This window comes from Helicoverpa zea, chromosome 11, assembly GCF_022581195.2.
Source record: "Helicoverpa zea isolate HzStark_Cry1AcR chromosome 11, ilHelZeax1.1, whole genome shotgun sequence".
NCBI lineage: Eukaryota > Metazoa > Arthropoda > Insecta > Lepidoptera > Noctuidae > Helicoverpa > Helicoverpa zea.
In genome coordinates, this window is record NC_061462.1 from 1,635,877 (window position 1) to 1,652,012 (window position 16,136).

The 16,136-nt window shown below is 37.2% G+C and overlaps 1 protein-coding gene across 1 annotated transcript in view; it reads right to left on the reverse strand.

Moving 5' to 3' along the window:
- The window catches only part of LOC124634633, a 96,707-nt gene that overhangs the window by 9,710 nt on the left and 70,861 nt on the right, over positions 1-16,136 (reverse strand). Inside the window, exons 2-3 of the mRNA XM_047170287.1 lie at positions 3,411-3,619; positions 1,001-1,136 (exon numbers count right to left, since the gene is read on the reverse strand). Coding sequence (XP_047026243.1) covers positions 1,001-1,136; positions 3,411-3,619 — 345 coding nt within the window. The remainder of the gene's footprint in view (positions 1-1,000; positions 1,137-3,410; positions 3,620-16,136) is intronic.

Sequence of the window (16,136 nt, forward strand, 5' to 3'; positions counted from 1 at the left end):
CATCTGCTAACCAAAAAAACGTTACAAAGTCCTGATATTAAAAATAGTACCTGTTACAGCCTTTTTATCGTCTCACTGCTGGGCACAGGCCTCCTCTCACACGGAGAAGGATTGAGCATTAATCACCACGCTTGCTCAATGCGGGTTGGTGATTTCAGTCTATATAGTCCAGGTTTCCTCAAGATGTTTTCCTTCACCTTTTTTATCAGCCATTGGTGTCTAAGATATACTGAGAAAGTACATACAAACTTAGAAAAGTTGCATTGGTACTTGCCTGACCTGGAATCAAACCCACACCCTCATACTCGAGAGGCTGGTTCTTTACCCACTAGGCCACCACGACTTCTTCTTAAAAATAGTAACAAGCAATAAACTACGTCATTTGAAAATAGCTACAAATTACTCCACCTGTTACCACGCCCATAAACTGGCATCCTATCTAACTGGGATAAATTGGGTGAGTACACCGTCAGTACATTTACTGCAAGCCGAGTGTATCTCTCTCGATGTAGTGTATACGAGCAAATTATGCCGAAAGACTAGCTCAGCAGTGCCTGCCTAGTGCGAATTTCATGGCTATGTAAATCTTTGCCCGGCTGTGTTTGAGAGTCATGTGTGTAGCTTGAAATTTGTTTGTAGGTCGCCTTTTAGTGATTTTGTTACAGTAAGAATAAGGTAGTTTTCCCGACACTTAATGGCGGTCTGCAACTTAATTCAAACGCAAGTATATAACAACACAAGTGTAATATGCCAATAATAAATAAAAAATAATTATACAAAAACTACTTGAAGATAGAGAAACAATTCGAAACAGAATATGGCTAGGTAATTACAAAAAAAAACACTTATGATAAAAGAACAGTACAAACTTATAAGAATCGCTTTTCGAAAAATAAAATCTTTTACAAAACAAATACGTAAGTTTCATGACAAAAATGGTGGAAACGTAAGAAAATACTTTTTAGAGAATCAAATGTAGGTAATATTACTTATTACTTACCAATAACATCAATGAATTTGGTAGCAATCTGCGTGGCGAAAGACGGAGAATCAGCCGTTACTTCGCAGCTGAAGTTGCCAGCCAATGACAGATCCAACCTCCGAAGAAGTACTTGTGTGCCGTTTGATCGGTTCATCTGGAATTTTGAGCAAAAATTGCTTCAAGAAACAAGTAAATATATGAGAGGCTTTGTGCCAAAAGTGTACCTAAATTAGTTTTGTCTGATTACCTTTCCAAATCGTTAATTAAACGTTTGTAAGCGCAAAACTATCCAAGTACGGAAATATGATGATGATTAAAGGTATAAGATAGCTAAGATTTCAAATTAAGTACATTACTCTCAATCTACAAGTCTTAATCAAGAAGAAAATTCAAGTGTAAAAATATCCAGCAATATCCAAGATTTCACAAATACTCTTCATCTTTGATGTTAGGTAGTAACATTTCATTTTTATTCATCGGCAAAAGTAGGCACAAAAATTTTCGTCAGGATAATTTGATTCCTTCACTCATTTGAACTCATTATACGAGGTCAGAGTTTGTTGTCAGGCAAAACGTTTAGTTATTATGATAATTTTTATTGTAAATTCTTGGTACTATGAATAATTTCTGACAAATTCTCTGGTCAAATACTTAATAAGCTTATAAAAAAGTAATCTAATATTTTTGGGTCTATCTATAGGTAGGTATGTCAACTAAGTTGCCAATGCAGAGATTTTCTGAAAGATAATGTGGCTGCAAAGACTGTTAATTGTGAGATGACATATAGAAAGGTATGGAAGAAGAGGGCATGCTACCCAACCACAAATATAAATGTGATGATGTAAAATTAACCTAAAAGTACTTCTCTAACACAACATTACGACATCGCCCTTGAAATTCACAAGCCATTGAAACTCATTGACAACCAAATACACAATTACTGCCACTCCATTAAACAAGAAGTACAACTAAAAAACACTGCCGAGATCCCAGACAGCTATTACGAACATCGATTTTGGTTGCCAAAAAAAGAGAAAAAGAAAATACCGAATACAATGCACCTCGTGCAGTAAATATCCAGAATGGATTTCAAAGTATCCACCAACAGATATTCAGACTAAACACGTGCAATAAAAGAGATCTGAAAAACCTCATTCCCGTATAATGAAAGGAAGACAGGACTATACATTCCCGGATCGCACCTCGAAAATCGTTTTCAGTCCCGATCCAGTCTTTATCGATTCAATCTAGCAAAGTGAGAGCATACTGGTGACGCTGCTAGCGAAATTCCGAATGTTTTCAAACAGGTACACAATATGTGTACTAAATTTTTGTCGCCTGACAGCCATTTTGTTTTTACCCTTTTTCGCTGACCGTATTCAAACGTGGAACTGGCAGACTTTGTTTAAATTTTGGAACGTTTGCTCACTAAATCTGGTACATTGCCTATAAAACTTTTTGGAGCTTCGTTTTACTTAATTTCGATTTAGTTTATTCTTATCCTTGTTAGCAAAAAAGTCGAAAGCAATTTAAAAAAGGTAAACCTTTTTCCTTTTTGTGGTGATTATACAAAATTTTTTATTTGATATAGGTCAATTGCCTTTTAAAAAAATACCACAATTACTTTATTTAAATAAACAGGATCATATAGCCAACAGAGCTTAGTCCCAAAAGCCCTTTCATACACAAATGGAGGCAGTAAAAACGTTGTACATATACCACTCTTTGTTTCTATTAACCTGATGACAAAGATCCCTTCTTAATTCATTAGACATCACTAAAGTCTTCAGAGAATACAAAGCACAGAATCACGACCAAAAACAAATACCCTCCCAAATAAACGTGTCGATCTACTGAGCTAATTGCATTAACAGTGCACCATTCTCCCGATCCAACCCAATCAACTGAGCAGGGTTCATTCCTTTGTTTATCGCAGGTGACTCGAAAGAATTAGGTAGCTCCGATCGAATCCTATCCATCCGTGTAATAGCATCTTTAATCTGTCCTGCAGGAACCAACCGATGGGGAAGGAAAAACATTATGCTGAAAGGTAAAGTCCCTAATTATCTTTATGTAGCTCTTGGGTGGGATAGCTGATATTGAGAAGATAAAAGATGGTACGAATCGAGATAAGATCGCATTGACTTAAGCATGGGGTCGGGCGTTTTTATGGAGTCTGGTTTTATATTCCAGATACGATTCTGGGCAAGTTTATGCCTGTTCTTCTTAATGGCTCATTGCACAATAATTGGATGTCGAAACTGCATTAAATAAATTACAATCATTAATTTTATGTTAACGATTGTACAATCTTTATGCACTTTATTCCGAACTAATTAAAATAAAATTACACTTCAAAGGTTCAAAGATAAACGCATAGAAGAATTACCAAAAACTATATGACAGTAACAAGAGAAAATAAACTTACATCTACATAGATCCCAGGCAATCCAAACACTCTCGTATCAGGCTCTTCCATGGGAGTATACCTGTAGAACTCGTGGTTTCCTCTGTACCACTTGACGGAGTACAAGGGAGCGCCCTGCATGTCCCGTGAACAGATGAGTGCGGCTGTACCACCCCTGATCACGTTGGTCGGTTGTACCAGGAGCATAACGTCACGAAGACTTGTTACACCTGAAATCAATAAAAAATATTGTTATAGTTTTTATTAGTTTGTTGTAGGGCAAAAAAAATAATTTAATTTTCTCTGAAGTTTCTGGAATTTAGTAACAATTTTTATAATAACAATGTTTACGCAGAACCGATTAAAAGGTCTTCGCAGAATCAAAGTTCATTAACGAAATCGATTTAAACAGTATTTCAAAAACTGAATTTTCATTTTTATAAACAAAGAAAATTTTCATAATGAAAATCCGAAAACTTTGAACGAAAATCTGTTTTATGGAGCACGTTCAGTGAACCGAATTTATAATCAGAAATTAATGTTACGTTTAGATGGAACGAAAACCAATAAGTGCAGACAATCAGTATTGTGAAAAAACATTATCGAACGTGTTCATGAAGGAATGCTTTCACGTTCACACCACAAAACAAAGCCACTTGAGCCAGCTCAATAAATCGTCAAACACATCCGACATCATAAGATATGGGCTTGCTCTTTCGGCTTGTATTCCAAAAAAGACATGACAAAGTATGATCACATTTCTCGGATATCTAATAGAGGGCCTTTACCAAAACTCAGATCGATTGTCCCATAACTCTTATGAGACATGTCACATATTGTACCACGTCCGAGACAATAAAATATAAAATATCCGACCTCTCCCGAATTTAGAGCTTCGGGAAAAAAATCTAAGCAAATATACTGAATGTTTTTTTCTGTCTGGACTAAAGCAAACTGTGCTGGATTTATATCGTGTTTTTATAGAAATCAGTTCGAAGGAAAAGTGAAGTGTTTGCTCCGAGTAAACTGGGGATAAATCATTTTATATTTATGGTTATATATATATATATATATATATATATTTGTATTATATATATATATATTTGTTATATATATAGATATATAGAGGTATAATAAAGTATCTTTTTTCATCGTTGACAGCAAATTAAATCCAATATTGACGCTCGAGTTGCATTATTTGACCTACTCACTGGTCAGCGCTGCAAATAAATTAAATAATGAAAATAAAGTAAATATTTCCTCCAAAATTCACCAATCGAAATCATGATAAAAGTATTAATTTTACTATGAAAGAATTTAATCTATGTGAACAATTTTTAATTTAGTTGCTGGAAAATGAAGTTTCGATTATATCTTGCACTAGCTTCTGCCAGCGATTTCACCCGCATCCCGTGGAAACCTCTGCACGAACCCGGATAAAAAGTAGCCTATAGCCTTTCTCGGTAAATGGGCTATCTAACACCGAAAGAATTGTTCAAATCGGACCAGTAGTTCCTGAGATTAGCACGTTCAAACAAACTCTTCAGCTTTGTAATATTACTATAGATTTTACAATAATATGTTGATTGTAGACTGAAAAATCAAGGCGGGGATTAACAATAGGTCGAATCATTCTTTTTTTTATAAAAATGTAATTATTGACGTATCAGCCATTATTTCTGTACCCAGTCACATATTTTTTTCCTATATTTCGATTGTATAGTGAAATTGTAAGGCTCACCTTACAATTTATTTTGAAGAGTACGTATCTAACACCATCCTCACCTCCCAATTTTGTACCTCTAGTTCCAAAATACCAGATACCTGATCTCCTAATTCACGCACGAAGTAAATCAAAACGTATCTATCTCCCTCTCAAAGAGCGTTCTATGTATCAAAGTCAAAGTCGAAGTAAAGTTAAGGAAATTAACAGCACCCCGTGGATTTCCACCTACCGCAATTTCAAATACATGGCGTGTTTGTGGCTGAACAATTTTCAGCTTACAAGTATACTCAGGTCAGTATACTAGGTCAGAATTGTTTAAAGAAAATCGTGAATTCAATAAAAGTTTTTAGTCGGTTTGATACCGGTCAAATACCTGGGGCCCGATTCTCCTAATTTTACTTAAGCAACATAAGATTCACGTTCGACTCGATTCGACTGAGATCCGATCCCTACTCGATTACGATTGAAGCGTATGTGGCATTCCGCTATTTTTTCTTTGAAATAAACGTTTTTATCCTTTTCTGTCATTCAATAATGAATCATTTTGTCTGCAAATGATTTACGATTGCAAAATGATTGTACAGCAAACTACCGTATAGACCAAAATTACCAAAATAGCAGACCAATCGCACACCAATCAAATGTCAATCGAATACGATTGGTCTTTTATTAGTAGCAGAATGACCGATATGGTTAAAACTGCTATTGCGATTCGATTTCTATTCGATTTTGACAGTATTAACTTAGGAGAATCGGGCCCCAGATGTACGTACTACCATTCATTAACATAAAGATTTATGAAAACCAACAAACTGTTGGCCGACTAAAAGTTTGCAGTATGCTATTAGAAGTTGCTACTTATTGATACATATCATGTTTCTATGATAGAGGTAAGTACAGGAAAATAATTATTTTCCTAAAATTCAGGTCTGTTTTTTTATGTGGCAACTGACTGCTATCTCGGATGTAATAATCAGGTGGTATGATAATTTATCTGAATTTGCGGTAAATCTTAGAATCTGTACATTTTTTTAAGTTTTTTTTTACATTTTCTGGTCTTTACATTAAAGATATATAATAGTGGAGTAAGTGAAATTTCGTGTATGTAATTTGCATTATTGGGATTGAAGGTTTTGACCTTTCTGAAAACTTTGAATGGTCAACGTGTTATCAAAGACAAAGTCATATTAGTTTCGAATGAATTACAAGTCTTTTTGAAGTTTAAATTATAAAGTACTTGAATTGCAATTTTGTTTTCACAGTCACAGCTGTTGTAAGTCTGTATTTTCTGATTGTAATTGAATTTTAAAGGTATTTTAGTTGACTATTGGTTTTGAATAATAGCTTTGCCAATTACCAGTTTTAAGCCACAGAATAAGAAGATGAGGAACTATCAGATTTATAATATTAGTCGGGGAAAACGGGTGGGAGGCCTAGCTAGGACAACAATGATCGTGTTCCGGGGTGATGTTATACTGTAGGTCCCGTTTGTCATTTTTGGCATTCGTTACGGGTGGTCAAGAAGCCAGTAAGTCTGATTGCCAGTGTCACCAAGGAGTATTGGGTTGCCCGGGTAACTGGGTTGAGAAGGTCAGACAAGCTTCTTGTAAAACTCTGTGCAGATGATGATGATATCCAATAATAGAAACCTTCAAGGCATAAGAAGATGACTGACTTTCACATTTATAATATTAGTCGTGGTAATACATAACTTAGGCAAGTCTAAACATCCATATAGCCTAGCAAAGACGGTATACAAATATCTATCTGAGAGATAAACCAAGGGTCTTGCTAATTCTGTTTGCATACGAAATGTAAACAGAGAACGCATCACTGCTGTGTAATGCCTACAAAATTGCGTCTTATGGTATGAGTTACAGAAAATTCAACCCTATTTGGCTATGCAAACGGTGCAATTTGCCTTTGATACTTTTGACTTATTTCTTGCAGTTATCGTACGTACTGGTATAGGATAGCAGAAAAAGAAATATTTGTGTTTTTGGCCTTACAATGGATGAGCGGTGACAAGCAAGCTTTCTTTGAGCTATTTAGTAGTCATCATCATCATCATCATCAGCCTATCGCAGTCCACTGCTGGACATAGGCCTCTCCAAGTGCACGCCACTGAGATCGATTTTCGGCTTCTCGCATCCAGCTCCTGCCAGCCGCCTTGCGCAAGTCATCACTCCACCGTGCCTGAGGACGTCCTACACTACGTTTGCCGAGGCGTGGTCTCCACTCCAGAACTCGTTTACCCCAACGGTTATCGGTTCTTCGGCTAATATGGCCAGCCCACTGCCACTTCAGCTTGCTGATTCGGTGGGCTATGTCGATGACCTTGGTTCTCTGACGGATTACCTCATTTCTGATGCGATCCCTCAGAGAAATGCCGAGCATAGCCCTTTCCATAGCCCGCTGAGCGACTTTAAACTTGTGAACCAGCCGCACCGACAGTGTCCACGTTTCGGCTCCGTAAGTCATGACAGGTAGGACGCACTGATTGAAGACTTTTGTCTTTAGGCACTGTGGGATCGACGATGTTAGGACTCGACGTAGCTTCCCAAATGCAGCCCAACCCAACTGAATTCTCCTATTCACCTCGTCCTCAAAGTTGTTTCTACCTAACTGCAATGTCTGCCCGAGGTAAACATATTTCCGAACAACTTCGAGAACGGCGCCGTGTATCGCTATCGGTTCCGGTAGAACATGTTCATTGAACATGACCTTGGTTTTGTCCAAGTTCATCCGTAGGCCGATGCGTAGAGAAGATTCAGCCAGGTCGTTCAGCATCTGTTGTAGGTCCTGCAGCGTTTCCGCCATGATGACGATATCGTCGGCAAATCGCAAGTGAGAGATGTGTTCGCCATTGATGTTGATGCCGCGTCCTTTCCAGTTCAGCGTCTTGAACATATCCTCCATTGCATTAGTGAACAGTTTCGGGGAAATAACATCCCCTTGTCTCACTCCTCGATGCAACGGTATGGGCCTTGTTTGCTGATTCTGTACTTGGACGGACATTGTAGCGGCTTCGTAGAGACATCTCATCACTTGGATGTATCGCCAATCTACTTGACAACGCTGCAGGGACTCCAGAACAGACCAGATTTCAACCGAGTCAAAGGCCTTCTCATAGTCCACAAATGCTAGACACAGGGGCTGATTATACTCTTCGGTCTTCTGTATAATCTGCCGCACTGTGTGGATGTGGTCTATGGTGCCGTATCCGCTCCGAAACCCAGCCTGCTCCGGTGGTTGGAATTCGTCGAGTCTTCGCGCAAGTCGGTTCGTGATCACTCTTGAGAACAGCTTATAGACGTGGCTTAGGAGGGAAATGGGTCGATAGTTCTTCAACTGGGTTTGGTCTCCCTTTTTGAAGAACAGGACGACAACACTCCTACTCCACGCCTCTGGAGTTCTCCCTTCAAACAGGACGGCATTAAAAAGCTTCTGGAGCTCCCCCAGTACGGGCTTTCCTCCTGCTTTTAGTAGCTCTGTTGTAATGCCATCCTCGCCAGGGGCTTTTCCATTTTTGAGCTGTCTCAGAGCGATCTCGATTTCGCCACTGCTGACTTCTGGCAGGTCTTCGGTGAAATGGCGTGTTAATGTGGCTCTAGAATCCTCATTTCCGGGATCAGGTCGGGATGCATGCGATGCGTATAACCGGCCATAGAAATTTTCCACTTCCGAAAGGACTGCCGGCACCGAAGAAACGACTTCTCCGCTTGCTGTGGTCAGCTTCGTCAAGTGGCTTCTTCCAAGAGATTGTACGAACACCTTTGACCCCCGATTCAGCTCAATTGCTCTTTCAATGGCAAGAGTATTGGAGCACCGGAGGTCGCGTCGTACGTGCTTGTTGATCTCTTGGTTTAGAGCTCGCTTAGCTGACGAAGTGACAGGCGGGTTTTCACGTCGTTTCTTCATAAGTCCTAATGTCTCTTCCGAAAGCTTTGATTTCTTGCCCTTACGCTGCATGTTACAGAATCTCGAACCTTCCTCCCTGAGGATCCGAACCACATATTCGTGGTTCTGGTTAACGTCTGTTGTGGTTTCCACGGCGGCAAATCGGTTCTCCAAATGTGACTGGAACGTTTCAGATCCTGTCATGGTTTGGAGCAGTGTTGGTCGGAGCCTGGCCTTTATCAGACGGAAACGTTCGGCCTTGAAGTTGATATTCAGAGAGCCTCGAACAAGTCGGTGATCGCTCCCGGTATTAAACCTATTGATCACGGAGACGTCTCTGAATATGTGCTTCTTGTTCGTCATGATGAAGTCAATCTCATTTTTAGTCATAGTGTCGGGGCTTTGCCACGTCCACTTCCTTTGGGGCCGCTTTTTGAAAAAGGAGTTCATCAAAAAGAGCCCCTCGCGTTCGAGGAAGTTGACGAGCATTTGCCCCCTATGATTCCTGCTTCCAAATCCATGGGATCCTACTGCCGATTCGCCGCAAATCTGTACTCCCACTTTAGCGTTAAAGTCCCCCATGACAACGGTGTAATGGGTCTTTGTAGTGAAGTGGAGGGCCCTTGATATATCATCAAACATATTCTCCACTTCATCGTCTGAATGTGTCGAGGTCGGTGCGTACACTTGCACTACCTTGAGGCTATACCTATCGGTGAGCTTTATGATAAGGTACGCTACCCTGTTCGACACACTAGACACCTCCACAACGTTATCAGCTAGGGACTTATTAACCAGAAACCCAACGCCACCTTGGGATTGTTGGTCTCCCTCTCGGAAGTACATTAGGTGACCTGATTCGAGGGTTATGGTGTCCTCCCCCTCTCTTCGAACTTCACATAACCCTAATATGTGCCACCTAATCTTCCCAAGTTCCACTTCGAGTTGCGCCAGATGCGAGTCAAGCCGTAGCGTGCGGCCGTTGTACGTCGCAAGAGTCAGTTTAGTTTGGTGGCCTCCCGTAACCCGGAGATTCTTCGCACCCCCTGTCCCACCGTAACCACGGTCGCCACCGTGACCGGGAATAGCGGGACTGCCGGGAACTAGGGGCCGTGGCTTTTTTGTGCTGCTCATGAAGGTATTTAGCCTACTGCTATCACGCTGGCCAGACGGGTTGATAGAGGGTTTTTTTCCGAGTTTTCCTTCTCTCACACTGGTGTTCGGTGCATTCTTTACTCCATTAGTCGACTTCTACGACACCCACTGGAAGAAGGGGTAGCGACATACGTATTCTAAAGCCGTCGCTACACGGCATGTTTAGTAGTCATATGGGAGTATAACTATTATAATGACAGTTTCTGGACTCAATATTATATAAATCAAAGAGCTTACCTGAAAGGCCTCTTCTTTCTGTTTATATCATAAAATATTATATAAACTATTTTATTGTGTTCAGTAGGAAAACATAAATTACACAAATCAAGCAACTCTCATAATTTTCCTCAATGTCAGTAGTTCAGGATAATGATAATAGATAACGCTAGCAGGCGCATTTCACTCTTGTAGAAAATTTAATAGCGAGATGTTTTCCTGTTGATAAATCTGTTATTTGTCTAAACATTACTTATAATGGGCGTATAATGAGATGTGTTGTTGGGTGCAAGATATTCAATACTGTTTGACCTGTAAAGCGACCAAAATAGTTTATGAAACATGCCCACAGTTTCGCCCGCCTCCCGAGCTTTAGCTGTCATCCGGGCACAGTGGAACCAACAAAATCGGTTCATTAGTTTTGGAGCTACAAAAGTACAAACAAAGAAAATAAGGTTTTCTCTTCATAATATTGGTATAAAAGTAGATATTTATACTGAAATACGATATTTCTGTCTAAATTAGGTATCATGAATTAGGTACTGTTGATATTTCTATCGAAAACAAGATGTTTTGCTATTGAAGTAATAAATAATTGGGTAATCTGAGAATTGCTTTTACGTTAATTAATAATTATTAGATCTTAATAATCCAGCAGGTTTTCCCTGACGGATAAAAATAGTCCAAAAATCCAGGTCATAATATAATGATTTATAGTTTTCTGTTATATAGGATATGATGTTACTAAACCTAGGTATATAAAATATGAGTGGCATAATGTTCGATAGTAAAAACAAACTACTTATACCTACTATGATGTTTCACAATTTGCTTAGAAAACTTATAATGCGCTTTCATATTCTTTGAATCCACTAATTAAAGGATTTTTACTAATTGAAATAACAGAAATAACAATAAATCTGCAAAATAAATGCCTCCCCCAGTAATAACACAAAAGACCTTGTAAAGAATGCGGTACGATCGCCTTTTGATATTTTTTTAGAGTAAAAATACAACTGTCTAAAATGTCTCATTATTCAATAGAAATGAGGTTCTGACTTACATTTATAACTTCTTTAAATACCTATAATAATATTGTTAGAGATAAATCCTCCTTGCAGCAACCTAGACTGACTGGGATGGTTTAAAATCAAAAGTTATGATGAACACTGAACATCAGTGTGTTTTTGATGTGTGTTTTTCGTATTCAAGTACCACTTCTGATCTGATTTTTAAGAATAATATTTACGAATCCTTACCATAAGTGGCAAAATAGTTAAGGCTCTCATAGCGAGCTACAATTCGGTCAAAAGAAAAATACCACAAAATTATTCAGACAAGGATAGCTGAAAAAGATACGGTCGCCTATTGTTGTCTATTTTTTTTTATAAAATAAGTAATGTTTCATGTCACTCAACCGACTAGTGTAAAAAAAATGGTACAAAAGATTAGTTTACATGACTGAATATACTTTTACGTACGTTACGTCTATCAAAATAAAAGGCGTATTTATGTAAATATCGCTTAGGCTGGCATAAAGTTTTACATTTTTATGTAGCGTTGTTCAGTATTCCCATTAGAAAATACTGTATAAGTATCTGATATAAACTTGAACAATTGACGCAGAAGAATCAATCGTTATTGCTAGGGAGTATGTTAACTTTGAAAAGTTATGTTTAAACTCGTAACTGAGCGCCAAAGGCCATAACTATGAGACCAAAATGACCGCCAAAAAACAATTATAAAAAAAAATATCATCATTCTGCATCACACTTCAATATCACTCTAAAATCCCCATACCCCCAATGATACCTCTCAAAAATAATATACAAGGAACGTCATAAAACACAGCATTTTGACATTCACTACAGCCTACCTGTGTCATCGGAATGACAGCAAATAAAACTGGCGAGTTACGTTTACGGCTGAACCTTTAAATGCGTGTGCCGACTATCGTAGTAGGTTTCAGTAAAGAGTCTTGATACTTGTGGAAAGTGGAGTGTTTTCTATGTTTGTTTTTGGAATTTACTGAAGTTGACTGTGTTTTAAACTTTTTCTTCTTCTACCTAACTCGAATATACCACGTTATCCGAGGTCGGCTTCCATTTTCGAAATTCTCTGCAGTTGAATCTTACGCATGGACTCTAATAGGCAGATTGCTTAAGTATCTGACCATCAATAGTCAGTTAATGAGCAAAATCAACGTTATGCTATCTCTCTATACTTTGTCCCCTTTTAAGAATATAAGGATCTGTGTCACGATTGGTGCAGATGATCTATGCGGTACAGTTTGCAATTATACACAGATATAATTGAAAACTAAGCGACGTAAAGGCTCTATCTATTTAAAATTATTTTAGCTAATGTGAATTTTGCGAAAACTTTTTACTTTGCGTATATTGCATTACAGAAGAAAAAAATGGTACATTGTCATTAAATAGATTGATAAAGATGAATTTGCGTGAAAATGACTTGTTAGTTTTTCTCCAAATTCACTAATACACAAATCAAGACCATGTATTCCTGAACTATATAGCCTCCAGTCTGTGCTCAGTTAATAGGTTCGCAGTCATTACGAGGGCACTGTGGGCGTACAATACAATTATATAGAACTACTGCCTAACCCTAAGGGGCAAACAAACGATTGTTACAGTTATGGTACTCAGTTTGTTTAGTTATTTTCTACTGAAAATCTAACTAACAATGTGGATATTTGTTACTCTTTCACGAAAAAAGTTGTAATGTCATTTTGACAGTAATTTGGCTTAATATATTGTAATATAAATTTTTATGTCGATGGTATCACCTCCTCGGTAGCCTCGGTATCACTCACAGCCCGAAGAAGCCCAAAAATTCAGTAACTAAAAAGTAGAATATCATTTGAGCAATTTTTATCCGGATGCGAGAAGTAGTTTCCTCCGAATGTGGGTAAAACCATAAAAATCGGCAAGATACAAAATAAATTGTTGTATTTCTTCGGAACAATAGTAAAGTATGTTCTTCTTGCAGTCGTGAAATAGTTGCGATGTAATAAATGGTCTCTTAGAGTTATGGCGTATGTTTGACGCAGTTTAGGATGTCCTGACCAGGCTGCGAACAATATTAATACTTCTACCACAGCTTGAACTTTTCTCAAGTTTCTGCTAATAAAAAATGCTAGGTTCTTCGGCTATTTTCTTAGATTTTTTTCAAAATATGGTAGCTTTAAAACACTAGGTCTATTTGGAGATAGAAACTTGGGATGCTGTATTTCAAGTTCTAAAACAAGAGTTACTCGTGTAAACCTATTTCAGTAAACAAAGTGTACATAAAATCCACAAGTAACATTCTCGCGGTAAGTCATTTAAGCGGGAAGCCGTCTACCGCGAAATCTCTACTATAGTTCGGCCATTCAGAGAATGCGTTCCTGACACGTCGCGATTGAACTGACGACGTAACTTTGCAATGGCGTTGCAGTTACGATAAAAATATTTTTGCTGGTTGTTTACCGTTTTAACAATTGAGGAGCATTAAAACAACATTATTATATCAATAATCAATGAATGTTATAATTTTGTGCCAAACTGAGTGTCAAATAACTTGGTAAACAATATTTTTCTAAATCTATACTGCGCTATTACAAGGTTATGTCAGCGGTTTATATTTTGTAGTGCTGTGCTAAAAATAACAGGCAAGTATCGTAATCTGTTCTTATACAGTTATAATATAAAATAATACGTTTTGATTTTCTTTTTAAGAATTGGAAAATAATGGACTATAAGACTTAATTATAACGTTTATGAAATATAAAAATAAAACTATGACCAAACCGCATTTTTATACTTAGATTAAAAATGGTAACCCCAAATGGCGTTATGGGCCGCCATTTTGTGACGCTAAAACAGTCGTCCGTTGTCGTTTCGTGCGCATAGACCACGTTTTTCAAGTGTTTTCGATCTGTTTTTATTTGATTACCCGGCTTTTGTTAGACCGAGATATCAGGATTGATTCTGTTATTGATAATAATATAATTATACATGTAGGCGAAGATGATGATGAAGACACCACCTCCTCAAGCAAATCGGAGTCTGATTAATATTCTGTTCGCACATTCAATTCAATGTACTTGTAACAAAGAATAAATAAAACAATTTTATTATATGAATATTACCTTTTTTTGGTTTCCACTTAAATAACTAAAATATAAAACAAATGATTCCGCCAATTTAAAACGAAAATAATCTTAAAATAATGCGGCGGTTCATTTTGAAGGAACGGTAACGAACTCAGTGTTATGTTGTGCCCATCACTAGTCGTGACTAACTGATAGGTGTCAGGAACGCATTCTCTGAACGGCCGAAGTATAATCCTGTTTCATACCTTCTAAAGATTTTAGAACTTAAACCGACACATTAATAGGTCGTTATAGAAAGAAATATACTCCAATCTGCATAATTTTAATGTTACTTTTCCGCTCCTCAAGTAAAATCACGTCGTTATTTAAATTTTCTCTTTGGAAAACAACCCGATCTTTATCTGAAAATGGCGTCCTAATCTATTTTGGCATCAGAAAGTGTTTTTGGGAAATAATAAAGATTTGACATCCATGTTCTTTAGGTTTTCGTAATACGACATTTATAATCCAAGGAGTTGTTAGTCGGCGCTTTTTTATTGCACGAAAGAAGAAAATTTCGTAAAACAGCCAGTAACATTTTGAATTTAGAAGCCTGTACGTTTTTTTTTAAGTGAATTTGGAACGCAGTCGGCGTAGCAAGACCATAAAGTTAACATAAATAAAGGTTTAATTTGAAAGCTTAAGTCCGTAAGAGTTCAATTAAAATAAATTTAAATTAACTGTACGTTCGCAATAAAATGGTTTTTATTTTCGCGTTAAAGATGATGTTATGGAGATAAACGTACGAATATTATTGTCCTATTTTAATAGCCATACTTAATGGAAAGAGCATAATTGAAGCTCTGCCTAAAATTACCAGATGTTTTAAAAAAAGTTAAGCCTAGAAAAGTCCAATTTCATTCATAAAAAAGAAAAATTACAGTGATAATATTCCACCAGAAGAAATGATTGGGAATAGATCACGAAGGCTTCATAACGAGGTTTTCTTTCGATGTCATCTCATTTCTATCTTAGCATTCCGTATTCCCTGACTTAGCTGAAATGTACCCAAGGAATTTTCAGTATCATTTGCCTTACGTAGAAGATTTGTGTAATTTTGATATTAACTTGAAATATACTCGTAAAGTTTGCTGATGGTGAAAAAGTATATTTAACTGCGAAAATACATATGTAAAAAATATTTAAGTATTTCGTAATTTTTTTTATAAGAAAATCGAAATAAAAATAGTTTTGGTATTATTTGAAACACATTAACAGAGTATGCGCATTTTTTTCCTTTTGACAAAGATCAAAGGCAATTTTTCACTTTAGTAGGTATTTTATTTCGAATTATACAAAGTAGAGCAATTATAAAAAAAAATGTTAGGTCCGTAATAGGACCTTGAGTCTTAGAACCCTTGAGCGAATACCAGAATATGTTTTATAAAGTACCTAATTATGTCTTTGAACCCGCGAATACATGTAGTACAGTAAAATATTGTAGTACATTATGTTTACTTTATTTAAGACCTAAACAGGTACTTCTCTCAGGCCTGAAAAATAAATCTCATAATCCACAGTTTAAATAGACAAACTCTCATTATGTGGCAATTTAAATAATATATGATAGTTCATTTAGGCTGCTACTTACCCTATT